The sequence below is a fragment of the Pipistrellus kuhlii genome, unplaced genomic scaffold, assembly GCF_014108245.1.
Source record: "Pipistrellus kuhlii isolate mPipKuh1 unplaced genomic scaffold, mPipKuh1.p scaffold_m20_p_1, whole genome shotgun sequence".
NCBI classification, from domain to species: domain Eukaryota; kingdom Metazoa; phylum Chordata; class Mammalia; order Chiroptera; family Vespertilionidae; genus Pipistrellus; species Pipistrellus kuhlii.
In genome coordinates, this window is record NW_023425404.1 from 40,762,908 (window position 1) to 40,781,022 (window position 18,115).

An 18,115-nucleotide genomic window follows, 5' to 3' on the forward strand; every position below is an offset into this window, starting at 1 on the left:
ATGGGTAGGGACCAGCTGGTTTGCCCTGAAGGGTGTCCCGGATCAGGGTGGGGGTCCCTTTGGGGTGTGGGGCGGCCTGAGTGAGGGGCTGTGGTGGTTTGCAGGCCAGCCACGCCCCCTAGCGCCCCAAGCAGAGGCCCTAGTATCTGGAATTTATTTACCTTCTACAATTGAAATTTGTAGCCTGGAGCGGAGCCAAGTCTCCTGCTTGCTCCGTGGCTGCCGCCATTTTAGTTTGGATTTGTTTACCTTCTATAATTGAAACTTTGTTGCCTTGAGTGGAGGCTTAGGCTGGCTAGGGCAGGCAGAAAGCTTTGCTGCTTCCATTGCCTGGGAAACCCAAGCCTCTTTCCTACTCTCTGTGGCTGTAGCCATCTTGGTTGGGTTTATTTGCTCTAATTGGCTGGTGGTCGTGGCTTGTGGATGTAGTAGAGTGATGGTTAGTTTGCATATTACTTTTTTATTAGGTAGGATATTTATAAATGGAATATTTTAGGGTTTTGCTAAATTACATTTATATAGTAATTTAACATAAATCTATCTCTGTAAAAACTTAATATGCCAATTGTGTCCAAGGGAGTTTGACCAGGGACCAATAGCTCACTATGGCATGCACTGACCACCAGGAGGTGGCACTGAATGAAGGAAAGCCCTGGACAGCCGCCGGCAGCCAGGGAAGGAAGACCCTGGCCAGCAGCTGAAAGGCGCCAATTGGCTTGGATAGCTGGCCAGGCCTAGGGACCCTACCTGTGCATGGATTTCGTACACCGGGCCTCTAATATAATGAATCTCATAGGCTGTGTAATTGTGGCTCTTAAAAATATACTATATTCTTGATAGTAGTAGGTGCTTGATGCTGAGTTAGAATTGTCATGTATTTATCTATAGGACATATATATATTACACTAATTTTAGTTTAGGAACAAACTACAATTATTCAAATAATTGAGTTAAAGAGACTTAAACAGTGAAACCTTGAAACTTGGTGAATTTAGTTAAAAACAAGATTCCATAGAGTCTTTGGTGATAGTAGTTTAACCATTTATAGTAATTACTTATGAAGTTAAAATAGTACTTTTTTCTCTCTGTGGCCTATTTCAGTTCAGACCAAATGCCTTGGAAATTAAAAAGCAGGAAAACTTGCCTTTTTAGCCTGAGGATATAAAGCAATATAAAAGTTGAATTAGCTGTGTTTCTCAATATTTTAGATAGCTGCTGTCTAATTTTTGAACTTTTTTACTTTGTAACTAAACCAGTTTTTAAAAAATTGTATATTTTGTAAAATTTATGCTTGTGTGTGAATCTAGAAAACACATTCTTAAAGCAGTTCAAGTGTCATTTTTACTTTTTGCATGTGTCGGGGCCTGGGTTTCACCTCTCCACATCTAGTGGACAGTGAGCTGAGGCCCCAGCGTGGTTCTGGGTCCTGAATCTCATCCATGGCCATGGCCATGGTCAAGATCGCAGGTGATTTTCAACCAACCCAACAAGTCTCTTTTTTTAAGCCCAAAGAATTATAGACATACTAGACTGTAGATTTCTGAAGACATGGACTGTGACATACTCATTTTTATTTTTCCCCCTAGAACTTAGCACATTCCTTGCATACAGAAGGCAATGAATGAGTAGTTATTTTTTGAATAAGTTAATCTATGATAAAATATATCCAACTCATTTTCTTTTTAAGTTCATTGATAAACACCAGAAAAATATAAATTAAAGCATGTTTAAAATTATGTGTTCTTATGGAAATAATTTCAGTTATATCTGAAATAAGAATAGGTAGCAGTTTAAGATTAAGATCACTTAGTATTTGAAAATTCAGACTTAGCCGAAATCGGTTTGCCTCAATGGATAGAGCGTCGGCTTGGGGACTGAAGGGTCCTGAGTTTGATTCCAGTCAAGAGCATGTACCTTGGTTGCGGGCATATCCCCAGTAGGGGGTGTGCAAGAGGCAGTTGATCGATGACTCTCATCGATGTTTCTAACTCTCTATCTCTCTCCCTTCCTCTCTGTACAAAATCAATAAAATATATTAAAAAAAAAAAAGAAAATTCAGACTTACTTAAACAATACATTATGAGGTGATTCCTCATTTTTGCCAAAGGATTCATTTAAAAAATATTCATAATTTAATAATTCAGATTTATTCAAGTAGTAAATGCTTAATGGAATCACCATTTTGCTTACTAAATTAAGATACATTGAAGAATGAACCAGTTATGTAAATAAGTTACATGTATATGTCAAATATCAAGCTTTAAAATTTAACTTCTTAATAGAAAATGTTAAATATGTATACATTTAATTTAGTGAGATTCACTCTTACATTAGGTATTTTTATTTTATAGGAAGGAGAACATAACAGTATATAACTTGTTGGTGCATTGTCTGGAGTCACATGGTAAGTTTGGAGATAAATTAGATCCAAGAATTTCTGAATTTAAAGTTTCATGTTTCAATATTTGGCATTTCATAAGATGACTCATAAATAGACTGATAATTGTTAAAGTAACAAATGCTCACATAAAACAAATAATGGAAATTAAAAAGTGAATAAAGTAGAAATGAAGTGTTTTCTCATAATGCTCATGATAACTACTATTGTCATTTTAGTATACATAATTACAGTGTGTTTCTTTTATGCATAGACAAAAATAATTATTTCTAAAAAAATTACAAAGCTATTATGTGTCTTAAAAATTTTCCCCTAACAATATATTCTAGGTATACAGTAGTTGCTCCTTATTTGACATTTCATTTTCTGTGGTTTCAGTTACTTGTAATAAACCACAGTCTGAAAATATTAAACCGAAAATCCCAGAAATAATAAGTTTTAAATTTAGTGTCTTTTAGAGCAGCATGATGGAATCTCACTGTCCGAATCCATCTTGACCTGGAAGAATCATCTCTTTGTCCATTGCATCCATTCTGCATAATGCTACCTATCCATTAGTCACTTAGTCACTTACACAGCTGTCTCAGTTATCAGATAAACTGTGGAGATATCAGTGCTTGTGTTCACATAACCCTAATAAGTAGCCTGTTGCTCTCACAATGCCTAAGCCATTCACCTCATTTCATCTCACTAGGCATTGTGGTATCTCCTATCACAGGAAAAGGGGTAAATACAGAACAATATGAAATTTTGAGAGAGAAAGACCACATTCACATAACTTTTACTATAACATATTGTTATTATTGTCCTATTTTATTGTTGTTAATACCTTACTGTGCTTAATTAATAAATTAGACATTATTATATGGATGTGTAGAAAAAAGACACCTATATAATAATCTATATAATAAAGAGGTAATATGCTAATTGATCCTCTTCCTCATCCTCCTCCAAAATTTGGATGTTAGTACATTTAAAGTTGTCCCATAGGCTCTTTACACTATCTTCATATTTTTGAATTATTTTTTCTTTTTGTTTTTCTGGTTGGGTGTTTTTTGTTTCCTTATATATCAGATCTTCGGTTTGATTCTTGGGGTACGTTGATCTACAGTTCATTTCAGTCAGTGTATGCTTTTCCATTTTTTTGGCATTCTCATTAACGTACTTGAAGGTCTCTTAAGTTTCTCAGCAGTTTTGTTCATCAGGGATATTGGCCTTTAATTCTCTTTCTTTGTAATGTCTTTATCTGGTTTTATGGAATTATGATAATGCTGGCCTCAGAAAAAGAGGTTGGAAGTTTTCCTTCTTGGATTTATTGGGAATAGTGTGAGGAGGATAGGTGTTAGTTCTTCTTTGAATGTTTGTTACAACTCCCCCGTGAAGCCATTTGGACAAGGAAGGGCTTTTGTTTGCTGAGAATTTTTTTTATTATTATTATTGCTTCTATATCCTCAGTTGTTATTGGTCTATTCAAGTTTTCTGCTTCTTGATTCAGTTTGGGAAGATTGTATTTATTTTAGAAATTTCCATTTCATCCACATTTTCCAGCTTGTCGGCATATAGTTGCTTATAGTATTTGCCTATAATTCTTTGTATTTCTATGATGTCAGTTACTTCACCACTTCCATTTCAGATTTTACTTCTTTGGGTCCTCTCTGTTTCTGGAGGAGACTGGCTAATGGTTGATCAATCTTGTTTATGCTTTCAAAAGAACCCACTTGTGGTTTCAGTATTTTTAAAACTGAGTTAAAAATTTTTGATGATCATATTCTTAATCCTTTATTTTGATTTCTGAATATTACTTTTTATAACATTCCTTCTTGTCTTAAACGTTTAAATATGCTAATTATATTTTTTCTAATGTTTTTCTTGCTGTCTGCATTGCCTCTTTTTTTTAGGATTCTTTTATCTGTTTTGTTGATTTTGTTCTGAAAACAGGTTTTCCTGAAATTAATGGTGCTTATTGATTATCCATCCATATAAGAGCAAGGCACTAAAATGCCTCCTGGGAATTCTGTTTGGTCAGAACATCTAGGATTGTTATTATTTACTGTATGTTCTTTGGTCTGTATCTTTAGGTGAGAAATTTGCTCTGCATAGAATAAGCCTGAGTTTGTTACCTATTTTTGTTTAGCACCTCATTCCTGCTTTGCTCTATTTATGCCTGGCATTCCTAAGTTTGGTTCAGTTTTTGTAGTATATTTTCCACTTATTGCCTCATTTTTTCAAATTATAAGCAAAAGTTTATTCAGAAAGTCATAGAGATAGAAGTGAACTGTAGAAGAAATGGTTTTAGGAAACAAGTTACAAAGGCAAAAGAAAGGCCAGTGGAGAGAGAAAGGTAAAGGTTACATACTTTGTGGGTGAAGGAGAGAAGGATGGGAAAGGTGTATGCATGCTCTTGAAAGAGAGAACCCCACCTATTGCCTCTTATTCTTAGTTTATCTCCTTTTTGTTAATATTTTTTGAGATAATGATTAAGTGAAATAATTTTTGTAGATATATTCTAGCCATACGACTGAAACTCACTTTGATTGTACCTAAGTTTTTGATGCAGTAGTCAGCCATTACTTATTTCTGTCTCTATCTACCTATGTATCTATCTAGTTATCTAACATCTAGGAGAATGAGTTCTGAGTTTCTCACTATTGCTACCATGTACTAACTACAAATATCAGTTCAGAAATTGCTACTGGGATTATTAAAGTAGAATTTAAATATACTATGTATAAAAATATGTTTTTCTTTTTGAAAATAAGGTTTGCTTTCCTTTTAAAAATTAGGTAAGTCAAAAATGGCAGAACTGTTTATGGAATGTGAAGAAGAAGAGTTGGAACCCTGGCAGAAGAAAGTAAAAGAGGTTGAGGATGATGATGATGATGAACCGATCTTTGTTGGAGAAATATCAAGTTCAAAACCAGCAATTTCAAGTAAGCATTTACTTTTAGTGAAGCCAAGATTTATAAAATACTGTTTCTAATGGAAAAAATTTACAAACTGGCTTAGAGGTACTTAAGTCCTTGCTTCTCTGTAAAGAGTTGGCAATGAAAGATTAGGTGTGAGGTTAGTAAGAATTTTAGAAACAGGGTGGGGATGTTATTGGGTACTTGAGGGAGGAGGTGTAAGAGGTTAAAATAACAGATCTGAGAAAAAGAAATGGACTAAGATTAGCTGGTGATATTGGAGGTCTTTTGTTATTAGAAATCATAATTTTTGTGTAGTTAAATTTTCTATTTTTTCTACTTAAACTCAGAAGTAGAGGGAAAAAGGGGTTTAGAATACTTTGTTTAAAATGTCAGAATGTACTAAATAAGTTTGTGTTATTCTTAGATAGGGATTCTCAATTCCAGGCAACTGCCTTATTACAATGTCATTCATTCATAGATACAAAATGTATAGGCAGTGAATGATTACAGTCTCTGGCCTGTATATTAATAGGTGCTTCTGATCACATCTGTTTTCCAGCAACTTGCATTTATATTCATGAAAGAGAAGTGCGCTGTCTATAGCTACTATATTTGGGTGACATAGCAGTTAAAACTTAAATCTTTATGGTTTTTTTTTAACAGAATATCTTAATACCTTTGTAGATTCTAAATTTCAATAAGAGTAATTGGATTTGACCTTGTTATAATGTTAAAGCAAAGAGCAATAACACCTTTAAATATATTCGTTCAAAAATATATAGAATTGTAGAGAAATAATGTATGAATTTTAGATTTTCTTACCAAGACATTGCTTAAAAGTGTGATTAAGAGGCTACTTTAGTCCTGCCCGGTAGCTCAGTGGATTGAGTGATGTCCCATGCATTGAGTGGTCACCGGTTCGATTCTTGGTAAGGGTACAAGTCTGGGTTGTGGGATCGCCAGTAGTGATGTGCAGGAGGCAGCCCATCCTATTTCTATCCCTATCCCTCCTCCCTTTTTCTGTCTCTAAAATCAATAAAAATACAGGTATTTTAAAAAAAGAATCCCTTGCTCTTTGTACTTTCTTAAAAAAAGAGGTTACTTTGAAATATTTGGAAAGCTTGATAACTTTCTTCTGTTGCCCCTAAATTTGTAAGGGCACTTTTATTCAGTTTTATCAGAGAGATAATAACTTAAAAATGTAATTCTCAATACCATTTCCTCTGGCAAATTAATAATCTCTCATGGAGGTTCTAATTGAAGTGCCACTTTGATTATAAATTGAATGATACTTGATGATAGAAGAACATCCTAATATATAAAAACCCTCGGTTGTCACCACCAGTAAAGACCAAGGCTCGACCAATTGGACCTGAGCGGGCTGTGAATCGAGGCCAGAGAGAGGCCTGAAGAGAGAAGCAGGGACTGATCCATTGCCTCCATGGCAGCTTTTGATCAGCACTTGCCTCCCTTTTTCTCTCTCAGTCTAGCTAGCAGCCATGCCTCCATTTCTCTCCAGGCCTCCACCTGGGCTGCTGATCAGTCCCGTCTTTCTCATCAGGCCCCATTGATAGGCCCAGAGATGTTGACTGACATAAGAACTGGCCAGTCAGAACCAAATGTGGGTGCTGTGAAAAACCAATGGCTGCCTAGGAGGCGGAATTTCTGATGCTTACTGGCATAGACACTGACCAATCAGAACAAAATGTGGGTGCTGTTGAAAGCCTTTTGCTGCCTAGGAGGCAGAGCTTCTGATGCTGACTAGCTTATAAACCGATCAGTCAGAATCCAGTTTGGGTGCTGTGGGGAGCCAGTGGCTGCCTAGGAGACAGAGGTTTTGATGCTGACTGGCATAGAAACCAACCAATTAGAACCAAATTAGTCAGCAGATTAGGGCAGTTGGGGGCAATCAGGCCAGCAGGGAGGGCAATTAGGGGAGATTAGGCAGGCAGGCAGAGGCAGTTAGGGGCAACCAGGTAGCAGGGGAAGGCAGTTAGGGGTGATCAGGCAGGCAGGAAGTGAACAGTTAGGAGCCAGTGGTCCCAGATTGCGAGAGGGATGTCTGATTGCTTGTTTAGGCCCAATCCCACAGGCAGTCCAACATCCCCCAAGGGGTTCCCAATTGGAGAGGGTGCAGGCTGGGCTGAGGGAACCTCCCTCCTTGCACAAATTTCATGCACTGAGCCTCTAGTAATTATATATCCTCTTTAATTTTTGTTTTTAGTAATTGTGATATTTTATACCAGTATATTATCATATTGTAAAATTGTTATTGAACTTCTCTTATTGAAAACATGATAGTTAAGATTCAAGTTGATTTTATACTGATTGTACATGAGTTAACAGTGTTCAACTAGAATTCTATATAATAAAAGCCTCATGCTAAGTATCTGATCATCCGTTCAACCAATCAAAGCATAATATGCTAATGATATGCTAGTCGCTCACTGCTCATTATGACGTGCACTGATCACCAGGGGACAGATGCACCAACTGGTAGGTTAGCTTGCTGCTGGGGTCTGGCAAATTGAAAGACTGAGCAAGATGGGCTAAACATGCCCTAGAGCAGGCGTCTTCAAACTGCGGCCCGCGGGCCACATGTGGCCCGCAGAGGAGTCTGATCCGGCCCGCCAGGTTTTTTGGGCAGTGAGCGCAGCCGAGGTGTTACAGTAGGAATTAGTAGTTCATATAGTCCGGCCCTCCAGCTCTCTGAGGGACCGTGATCTGGCCCCCACTTTAAAAAGTTTGAGGAACCCTGCCCTAGAGCCATCCGGTGGTCTCTTCCTGGCTGGCCAACTTACCACATCCCTCCACAACCCCTATAGGTTCCTCCCTAGCCCCAGGCATGCACTGGTGGGGTTCCTTGGCTTGGTCTCCATTCTCTCGCAATCCAGGACCCCTCTGGGGATGTTGGAGAGCCAGTTTCAGCCTGATCTCAAAAGTCAGGCCCAGGGACCCTGCTGGTGCACAGTTTTGTGCACAGGGCCTCTAGTAATGTATATTAGTTTTAAAATGATTATGTCAAAAAATAGAATTTCTTTTCTGAACTGTTAAGATATAGAATTTAAATGATTGTATTGGTTATGTGTAGGCCATAAAACGTTAATTAATAATAGTTCTTTGTTGTTTTGGGTAAATACTTAATCATGAATTTCAGAATGAAAATGGTGTTAACTTATTGGAGCAGAGTTGTTTCTTCAATAAGACATATGTAGGGCTTAGTTATAGAACACTACATTGTCATTATCAGATAATAGGCCTACTTATGTGTGGCCCCTTTATAGGATTATTTTATGGGATCTGGTTATTTTTTACTGTGATGGAAGAAAAGGACATTTTAATGATGTTTTAACCTTTTTCTAACCAACATTTTAGGCAAAACCCACACTTCCAAATTTTAGTTTGATTATTGAGTAACAATAATTGAGTTACAGAGTTTATATGCATGTAAGAATAAGGAGCTTATACTAATCCTGAAAATCATAGGCTCACATTGATTTCTGTTTTAGTAGTAGATTTGAAACTCCTTAAGTTATAAGATACTCTGGTAAACTATAGGTTCATTTTAGTCTGTAGCCTCTGATAGTTTCACTTTCAGAAATCAAGAATAATAGTAAGATAATCCAATGAGATCCCTCATAAGGTCACGTAAAGGCTTTTAGGGATGTGAGTGGCATATGAAGCTTGGGCAAGGTTTTGATTTTGAGTAATAGAAACCTGAGTGTATATAGAGCCCTATCATCAAAGTAAGACATATACTTCTAATATAAGTTGTATATGAATGTACTTTTGGAAAAGTTTTACTAATAATGTGGAATGTTTCTTTGCCATGTAAAAGGTTTGACTTATATTTAGTCAGATTTAACAATTATTTATTTTTGGCCTTTGAATTTTGAGTTATAATTAAAAAGGTTGCTCTAATACTATGCAACAATTAAAGCTTGTAATCTTGTTCCTTTAGTAAAAAAAAAAATATATATATATATATATATATATATATATATATATATGTTTAGCTGTATTTTAAAATTAGTGATAACTTATAAACTTCTTCCAGGAATCTAGTTGTTTTCAGTTCATGTTTTATATTATCTTAATATATATTTCATCAAACAAACAAATTTTAAAATAAATATAATTTTTTTTTAGATATTTTGAATAGAGTAAACCCTAGCTCATACTCAAGAGGAATAAAGAATGGCGCACTCAGTCGAGGTATAGTATTATTTTTTTAATTTTAAAGTGAAGTATTTTAATATTGATTATAAAGAAATATATTCAATACATTTTGTAATTTTGAAATACAGGTATTACTGCTGCATTCAAGCCTACAAGTCAACACTGCACGAACCCAATATCAAATCCAGTGGCTGCCTCACCAGTAAATTTTCATCCTGAATCTAGATCTTCAGATAATTCTGTTATTGTTCAGCGTTTGTCTAAACATGTAAGTGTTTCTGAAACTACACAGTCAGCTCAGGCATATCATGGATATTATTTATTAACTAGAGGCCAGGTACACAAAATTCATGCATTATGGGGGGGGAGTGTCCCTCAGCCCTCTCCAATCTGAGACCCTCGGGCAGTCAGACATCCCTCTTATAATCTGGGATTGCTGGCCCCTAACTGCTCCCTTGTCTGCCTGATGGCCCCCAACTGCTCACCCCTGCTGGCCTGATCTCCCACAACTGCTCTCCCCTGCAGGCCTGATTGCCCCCAACTAACCTCCCTTGCAAGCCTGTTCCCTACTAGCTGCCTTCCCCTGCTGGACCGGTCACCCCTAACTTCTCTCCCTTGCTGGCCTGGTCACCCCCAACTGCCCTCCTCTGTGGCCTGGTTTCCTCAACTGCCCTCCCCTGCAGGCCTGATTGCACACATCTGCCCTTCCCTGTTGGCCATCTTTTTTAACATTTATTTTTGTTTTTTTAAAATAAATATTTTTCAGATAATTACATTAAGGAACTTTTTTTACCTCCATAGCTCCCCTCCATATGGTTCCCACCCCACCCCATACCCTTTCCCACTGTCCTCATCCATAGGTATATGATTTTTGTCCAGTCTCTTCCTGCACCCCTTTCCCCCTGAGAATTGTCAGTCCACTCCCTTTCTATGCCCCTGTTCTATTATATTCACCAGTTTATTCTGTTCATCAGATTTTTTTTATACAATTGATTTTTAGATTCACTTGTTGATAGATGTGTATTTGTTGTTCGTAAATTTTTTCATTTTTCTTCCTCTTACAGAATACCTTTCATCATTTCATATAATAGTAGTTTGGTGGTGATGAACTCCTTTAGTTTTTTCTTATCTGTGAAGCTCTTTATCTGCTCTTCAATGCAGAATGATAGCTTTGCTGGGTAGAATAATCTTGGTTGTAGGTTCTTTTTTTAAAATTTTTATTTATTTATTTATGTATTTATTTATTTATTTATTTTAATATATTTTATTGATTTTTTACAGATAGGAAGGGAGAGATAGAGAGCTAGAAACGTCAATGAGAGAGAAACATTGACCAGCTGCCTCTTGCACACCCCCTACTGCAGATGTGCCCACAACCAACATACATGCCCTTGACCGGAATCAAACCTGGGACCTTACAGACCGCAGACCGACACTCTAGCACTGAGCCAAACCGGTTTCGGCGGTTGTAGGTTCTTGCTGTTCATCACTTTGAATATTTCTTGCCACTCCCTTCTGGCCTGTATAGTTTCTGTTGAGAAATCAGCTGACAGTCGTGTGGGTACTCCCTTGTAGTTAACTAACTGTTTTTCTCTTGCTGCTTTCAAGATTCTCTTGGTCTTTTGCCCTTGGCATTTTAATTATGTTGTGTCTCAGTGTGGTCCTCTTTGAATTCCTCTTGTTTGGGGTTCTGTGCGCTTCCTGGACTTATAAGTCTATTTCTTTCACCAGGTGGGGAAAGTTTTCTGTCACTATTTCTTTAAATAGGCCTTCAATATCCTGCTCTCTCTCTTCTGGCACCCATAAAATCCGGATGTTGGTATGCTGAAAGCCATCCCAGAAGCTTCTTACACTATCCTCACACTTTTGGATTCTTCTTTCTTTCTGCCTCTCTGGTTGGGTGTTTTTTGTTTCCTCATATTCCAGATCTTTGGTTTTTGACTCTTGGGGTACATTGATCTACAGTGGAGTTTCTGTATATTCTTTATTTCAGACAGAGTATGCTTAATTTCTAACTGGTCCTTTTCCATTTTTTTGGTATTCTCATTAAGGTCCTTGAAGGTCTTTTCAAATTTCTCAGCGGTTTTTAGAAGATTCTTGAGTAACCTTATAAATGTGATTCTGAACTCTGTGTCATCCAGTAGTTTATTTTCCTCCATCTCTCCCATTCGTGATATGCTTCCGTGTCTCTGCATTTTGGCTGCCTCCCTCTGTTGATGGAATGGCTTTGTGTGGTAGGTGACCTATAGGAGCCAGTAGCTCAGCTTCCCCAATCATCTGAGGTGGTTGCTCTTGGTACGCCCTTTCGTGGGTTGAGTGTAAAGTCTTGGGTGTAGTTAAGCCTTGATTGCTGTTGGTACACTGGGAAGAATTGACCTCCAGGGCAATTGGCTGCAAGGACCCGCTGTGTCTATAATGGAAAAACTGCTGCGCTGGAGACACGCTTATGGTGCAGGCCTTGTTTTAGTGGGGCTTTGCTACTCACTGAGTCTGTCTCCTGAATGTGTCATTATGGATGTGAAGAGTTGAAACCTGGTGTCTTACACTGACCACTAGGTACACTGGCTTCTGGATCTCCAATGAGATGCAGTTCAGCTATTGTCCTAGGCCACCCTGCAGTAGCTACAGCAAGAACCACAGTCCTCTCCTTCCTGCTTGGAGCTGGGAAGCTTTGGAGCTTTCTGCACCAGGTTGCAAGTTTGTTAGATTAAACTGCAATAAAGAAGGCCATTCATATGCACAAGCCGCTGCTTGGAGCTTGGGTGTGTTCATAGATTGCGGGCCGGAGTCTCAGGGCGTGACTAGGCTAGGGCATGGCAAACAGTGATGGCTGCCAGTCTGCCATCTCTGCCTTTCCATGGCCGCGTCCCCACATCTCGTGCGTGTGCCACAACACAGCAAACAATTACTCTTGCACTCAGATCTGCAAACAAGCCGCCCTCACTTTCTGAGCCAATGGCAGACAATCTAGCTTCTCCCCAGAAAATGGATTTCAGAGAGATTGGGAGATTGTCTCTTCAGGTTAAAGAAAGCAATGCCCTCTGCCAGCTGGTATCCACGCCCACGCCTGTACCTCAGTTTTTCAGCACTTATGCCCTGAATGCTCCTTTCTCTTTTAGTCTAGTTGTAGAGCTTTCTTTCAGCCAGCTTTCCCATGGTTCTGGGTGATAGACGTTTTGTCTTTTAGTTGTAGTTTTGAAATTGTTGTGCACAGCAGCAGTTTAGGTGTGTTTACCTAAGCCACCATCTTGGATCCTCCTGTAGTATTCTTTTGGTTAGATGCAAGTAACATGTCTTGCTTGCACTCAAAGAGAATCATATAGGACATGAATACCAGAGTGGGGGGTCATGGAGGCCACTTTTGAGTCTGTTCACCACACACAGTGAGTTACTTAATCTTGGTTATCTGGCAAACATTTCCACAAAATTGAAAAGGGCATTTGTAACCTAAAGGAAAACAGCTGATAGTATTTCTGTGAAGGGTAAAATTTTAGCTTTCAAGCAAAAATTAGAATTTTTGAAAACTTGTATCTGTTTGTATCTGCAGCTTCCCAGTACGTAAAGATTTTAATGACAGGTAGTATTAATAATTACCGTATTTTTCGGACCATAAGACGCACCGGACCATAAGACGCACCAGTTTTTAGAGAAGGGAAATGAAGAAAAAAAGATTCTGAAACGAATAGTGTCCTAAAATATTTTATGTGCATTAAAACCCAACATCACAGTCATAAACACATGTAATCAAACCTGTAAAGTAAACAGCAGCATTTAGAACCATTTTAGAGCCGGGCAAGCACACAGAGACCACACAGAGCCGGGCAAGTAAAAAAACTTTTTTTTTAAAGTATATGTGTAGGCTATATTTGGACCATAAGACGCAGGGACTTTTTCCCCCCACTTCTGGGGGGAAAACAGTGCGTCTTATGGTCCGAAAAATACGGTAAATGTTTTTGTTACTGTATACTGAACTGTCAAGATTTGGAAAATGTGCATAATTCAAAGAAATCAGTATTTTCCATATAACCAGTGCTTGATGTTACAAAATCACGCATGAAAGAAAAATCCTTTCAAAGTGTAAGATAGACTAATAGGTTTTAGTGTAACAAAGTACAAAGCTTAGTGATAAGGAGTAAGATTTTGCATTCCAAGAAACCTTTAAGAAAATACCAACTGTTGAGTTTTGGTGTAGTATTAAAGAAGTGCATTTACAATTATCCTAAAGTGCTATTAAAATATTCCCCCTTTCAACTATATATATTTATAAAGCCAGATTTTCTTTATATTTTTCAATCAAACATTTCTTAACAAATTAAAAGCAGAAGTAGATATGAGACTATAGCAGGCTTTGATTAAAATAAAATAAATACATATTTTAAAATTCTTTTGTTTTAATTTTTAATATTACAAATATTAATGAATATGTCCCACCTGAATAAAAAACTCCTTTGGGTCTTTAGTAATTTTTAAATGTGTAAAGTGGTCCTGAAACCAAGGAGTTAGAGTATTAAAACAAAGTTACCCAAAATATAGTCTTTGCTGTAAGTTAAAATCAAATTCACTTTTTTTCCCCCATGTTTATAATAAAGTATTTGACATTGGCCTTAGAGACATAGGAAATTTTCCTTATGTTGTTTTGGCAGTAAGGGAAACAACTACCAAAGCACCTATACATTTTCTTGCAAATAATAAGGTTTAACACCACAATTGACTCTAAATATTTTTAGTATTAATAGTTTATTTTTTTCTGTATTTCATATCTTATTACTATAAGGTAATCCACTTACCTCTTAGCACTAAAAATAGATATTTTGAGGTTGTATCTTTTATAGAAAAGTTATTAAATTTAACTTTAACCTATTGAATACATAAAAATGAAAAGGAAAACTACAGTCGGGACCGGTTTGGCTCAGTGGATAGAGCGTTTGGCTCAGTGGATAGAGCGTTGGCCTGCGGACTGAAAGGTTCCGGGTTTGATTCCAGTCAAGGGCACGTACCTTGGTTGCGGGCACGTCCCCAGTAGGGGATGTGCAAGAGGCAACTGATTGATGATTCTCTCTCATCGATGTTTCTAGCTCTCTATCCCTCTCTCTTCCTCTGTGAAAAATCAATAAAATATATTTAAAAGAAAAAGAAAAGGAAGACTACAGCCTTTTAAAACTATGGCTAAATAAGTGCACCTTCCATTTATATCTTGAATATGTTATACAGTATATCATAAAAAATAAGAATGTCTTTGGGCAGACACCTCCCACCAACTCCTCCCTCCCCCTTTGCAAATTCTTTTCTGTGGTTTCAGCATTCTGAAGTAATGATTAATAGTGAAATGAGCCCTGAACTAGTATTTAAAAGACTTAGATTGAAGCAAGAGACTTGAATGCTGATTTTGTCTTCCTCTTAACCATTGTCAAGTTTCTCTGAGCCTCATTTTCTTTATTTCTAAAACGAGAGATTTTTCCCAGACCACTGACTCTCAATTTTGGCTTCTTAAGTTCTATAGGCTATAATTGAATGCCAGGATAGATGGAAAGCTACCCAAAATATAAAGATTATTTGCTGTTAGTTGGAATCACATTAAGTCAGTGGTTTTCTAATGCTTATTGTAAGGTATTTGGCATTTGGAGAATAGAAAACCAAAAAAAAGAAATTTAGTTATTTAATTCAGTTTGCTAGAAAAATCTTTCCAGCATTGGACTCAGACAGAAAAAAAAAAAAAAAAAAAAATGTGGGTGGTACCTTTGGTGTTATAAAAGTTAGAAACTAAAACTTTCTAAATTACAGTGTTTTATTTATATGGGCATAGTTTTTAAATCAAAGCACCTATTTGATGTTTCCCAATCTTGGAGAGTATTTAAATAAGAGATTTTACCAATTGGTCTGGGTGGGTCCCCAAATGATGCATTTTAAACAACTCTCCCAAGTGATTCTAATGTACAGTTAAAGTTAAGAATGACAGATGTATTCTGGAATGAATTGAGAATACACTTTAAGGGAATTTACTCTGAATTTTGGAAACAACTATTGTTAATAAATTATACCTTTTCATTTTATGTTCTGTTTTTGCATATTTCCTTTTTGATGGAATATCCCTATACTTTAGCATCTTCTTTAGAGAGCAGGGATCTATTATCACCCATAAAGTCAGTGTGATATAGCCTAAGGACATAGGCTTTGCAATAAGAAGTTGGGGCAATATCAGGAACCTTACATAACTGTAGCCAGTCTATACATTTATAGAATGATGTATAATATTGGGTCTTCATTAGTCAAGTACTTGATTTAATTCATACATTCACTGTGAATTGCAAGTATATTTGAAACATGTATGTACTGTGTAGTGCAAGTACATTTAAATTTGAAAGGTGACTAACCTGAAGCTCAGATGTGACTTGCCCAGGATTTTATAAATAAACTAGAGGCCTGGTGCACAAAATTTGTGTATGGGGTCGGGGAGGTGTCCCTCAGGCTAGCCTGCACACTTTCCAATCTGGGAGCTCTCAAGGGATGTCTGACAATCCAGGACTGCTGGCTCCTAACTGCTCGCCTGCCTGTCTTCCTACTTGCCCCTAACTGCTTCTGCCTGCCAGCCTGATCACACCCTAACCATTCCCATGCCAGCCTAATGGGTGCCTAACTGTTCCCCTGCCAGCCAGTTTTTCCCCAACTCCCCTCCTCTGCCGTCCTGGTCACCCCTAACTGCCTCCCCTGCAAGGTTGATTGCCTTCTTCCTTGCAGGCCTGGTCCCTCTCAACTGCCCTCCCTTGCAGGCCTGGTGTCTCGCAACTGTCCTCCCTTGCTGGCCATCTTGTGGTGGCCATCTTGTGTCCACATGGGGGCAGGATCTTTGATCACATGGGGGCAGCTATCTTGATCTTGTGTGTTGGAGTGAAGGTCAGTCTGCATATTACTCTTTTATTAGATAGGATAGAGACCTGGTGCATGGGTGGGGACCAGCTGGTTTGCCCGGAAGGGTGTCCTGGATTAGTGTGGGGTTCCATTGGGGTGTGGAGCGGCCTGGGCGAGGGGCTTGTGGTAGTTTGCAGGCCAACCACACCCCCTGGCGCCCCAAGTGGAGGCCCTGGTATTTGGAATTTATTAACCTTCTACAATTGAAACTTTGTAGCCTGGAGCCGAGCCAAGCCTCCTGCTTGATCTGTGCCTGCTGCCATTTCTAAAATTGAAACCTGTATACTGGAGTGGAGTCTTGGGCCCGCCAGAGTGTGTGGAAAGCTTGGCTTCCTCTGTTGCGGGGGAAACCCAAGCCTCTCTCCTGGTAGCCACCTTGGTTGAGTTTATTTGCATACTCGCTCTGATTGGCTAGTGGGTGTAGCTTATGGGTGTGGCTTGTGGGTATAGCAGTGTGATGGTTAATTTACATATTACTCTGTTTTTTATTTTATTAAATTGCTATCTGTGTACATATACCATTGCCTCCCCCTCCCATACATTCTCTTCCTCCCCAGAGTTTTATGTCCATTGATTGTACTTATATGCATGTATACAAGTACTTTGGTTGACCTCTTATCTACCCCAGATCTCCCTACCCTCCCCGCTGTAATTTGACAGTCTGCTTGTTGCTTTACTGTCTCTATATCTTTTGGTTCATCAGTTTATAATGTTCTTTATTATCCATTAATGAGTGAGGATATGTGGTGTTTCTCTTTCATTGATTGGCTTATTTCACTCAGCATGATGTTCTCCAATTCCATCCAGGTTGCTGCAAATGATGAGAATTTCTTCTTTTTTATGAGAGCATAATATTCCATTGTGTAGATGTACCATAGTTTTTTGATCCAATCATTGCTGATGGGCACCTCAGCTGTTTCCAAATTCTAGCTTTTGTAAATTGTGCTGCTATGAACATAGGGGTGCATATATCCTTTCTGATTGGTGTTTCTAGTTTCTTGGGATATATTCCTAGGAGTGGGATTACTGGGTCAAATGGGGGTTCCATCTTCAGTTTTTTGAGGAAGCTCCATACTGTTCTCCACAGTGGTTGCACCAGTCTACATTCCCACCAGCAGTGAACGAGGGTTCCTTTTTCTCTGCAACCTCGCCAACACTTGTCGTTTGTTGATTTGTTGATGTTGGCCATTCTGATAGGTGTGAGATGGTACCACGTTATTTTGATTTGCATCTCTCGGATAATTAGTGACTTTGAGCATGTTTTCATGTGCCTCTTGGCCTTCCTTCTGTCTTCTTTTGAGAAGATATTTAAAGTGGGCTTTCTTGTTGTTTTGTTGATGGTTTCTTTTACTGTAAAAAAAAGCTTTTTTATTTTGATGTAGTCCCATTTGTTTATTTTCTCTTTAGCTTCCATTTCCCTAGGGGCCGTATCAGTGAAGAAGTTCTTTTGGCATATGTCTGAGATTTTGCTTCTTGTGGATGCCTCTAGTACAATATTTTTATGGTTTCTTGTCTTATGTTAAGTCCTGTATCCATTTTGAGTTTATTTTTGTGAATGGTGTAAGTTGGTGATCTAGTTTCATTCTTTTGCATGTATCTGTCCAATTTTCCCCACACCATTTATTGAAGAGACTGTCTTGACTCCATTGTATGTTCGTGCCTCCTTTGTCAAATATTAATTGAGCATAGCGATTTGGGTTGTTATCTGGATTCTCTGTTCTATTCC

At 38.1% G+C, this 18,115-nt stretch overlaps 1 protein-coding gene and 1 non-coding gene across 8 annotated transcripts in view; one reads left to right on the forward strand and one right to left on the reverse strand.

The window, feature by feature from the left end:
- The window catches only part of ZNF280D (zinc finger protein 280D), an 89,147-nt gene that overhangs the window by 16,987 nt on the left and 54,045 nt on the right, over positions 1 to 18,115 (forward strand). For 4 of the 7 annotated variants that reach the window (XM_036441032.2, XM_036441027.2, XM_045582251.1 and 1 more), the window contains 4 exons: positions 2,352 to 2,404; positions 5,182 to 5,328; positions 9,454 to 9,519; positions 9,612 to 9,751. In XM_036441032.2, the coding sequence (XP_036296925.1) occupies positions 5,193 to 5,328; positions 9,454 to 9,519; positions 9,612 to 9,751 (342 nt within the window). In that variant the 5' untranslated portion in view covers positions 2,352 to 2,404; positions 5,182 to 5,192. The remainder of the gene's footprint in view (positions 1 to 2,351; positions 2,405 to 5,181; positions 5,329 to 9,453; positions 9,520 to 9,611; positions 9,752 to 18,115) is intronic. The other 3 variants (XM_036440998.2, XM_045582243.1, XM_036441010.2) reach the window with 1 other exon arrangement.
- Positions 1,353 to 1,483, reverse strand: LOC118710835. The gene has a single exon (XR_004985554.1). It is a non-coding gene; the product is annotated as a small nucleolar RNA ACA64 (small nucleolar RNA).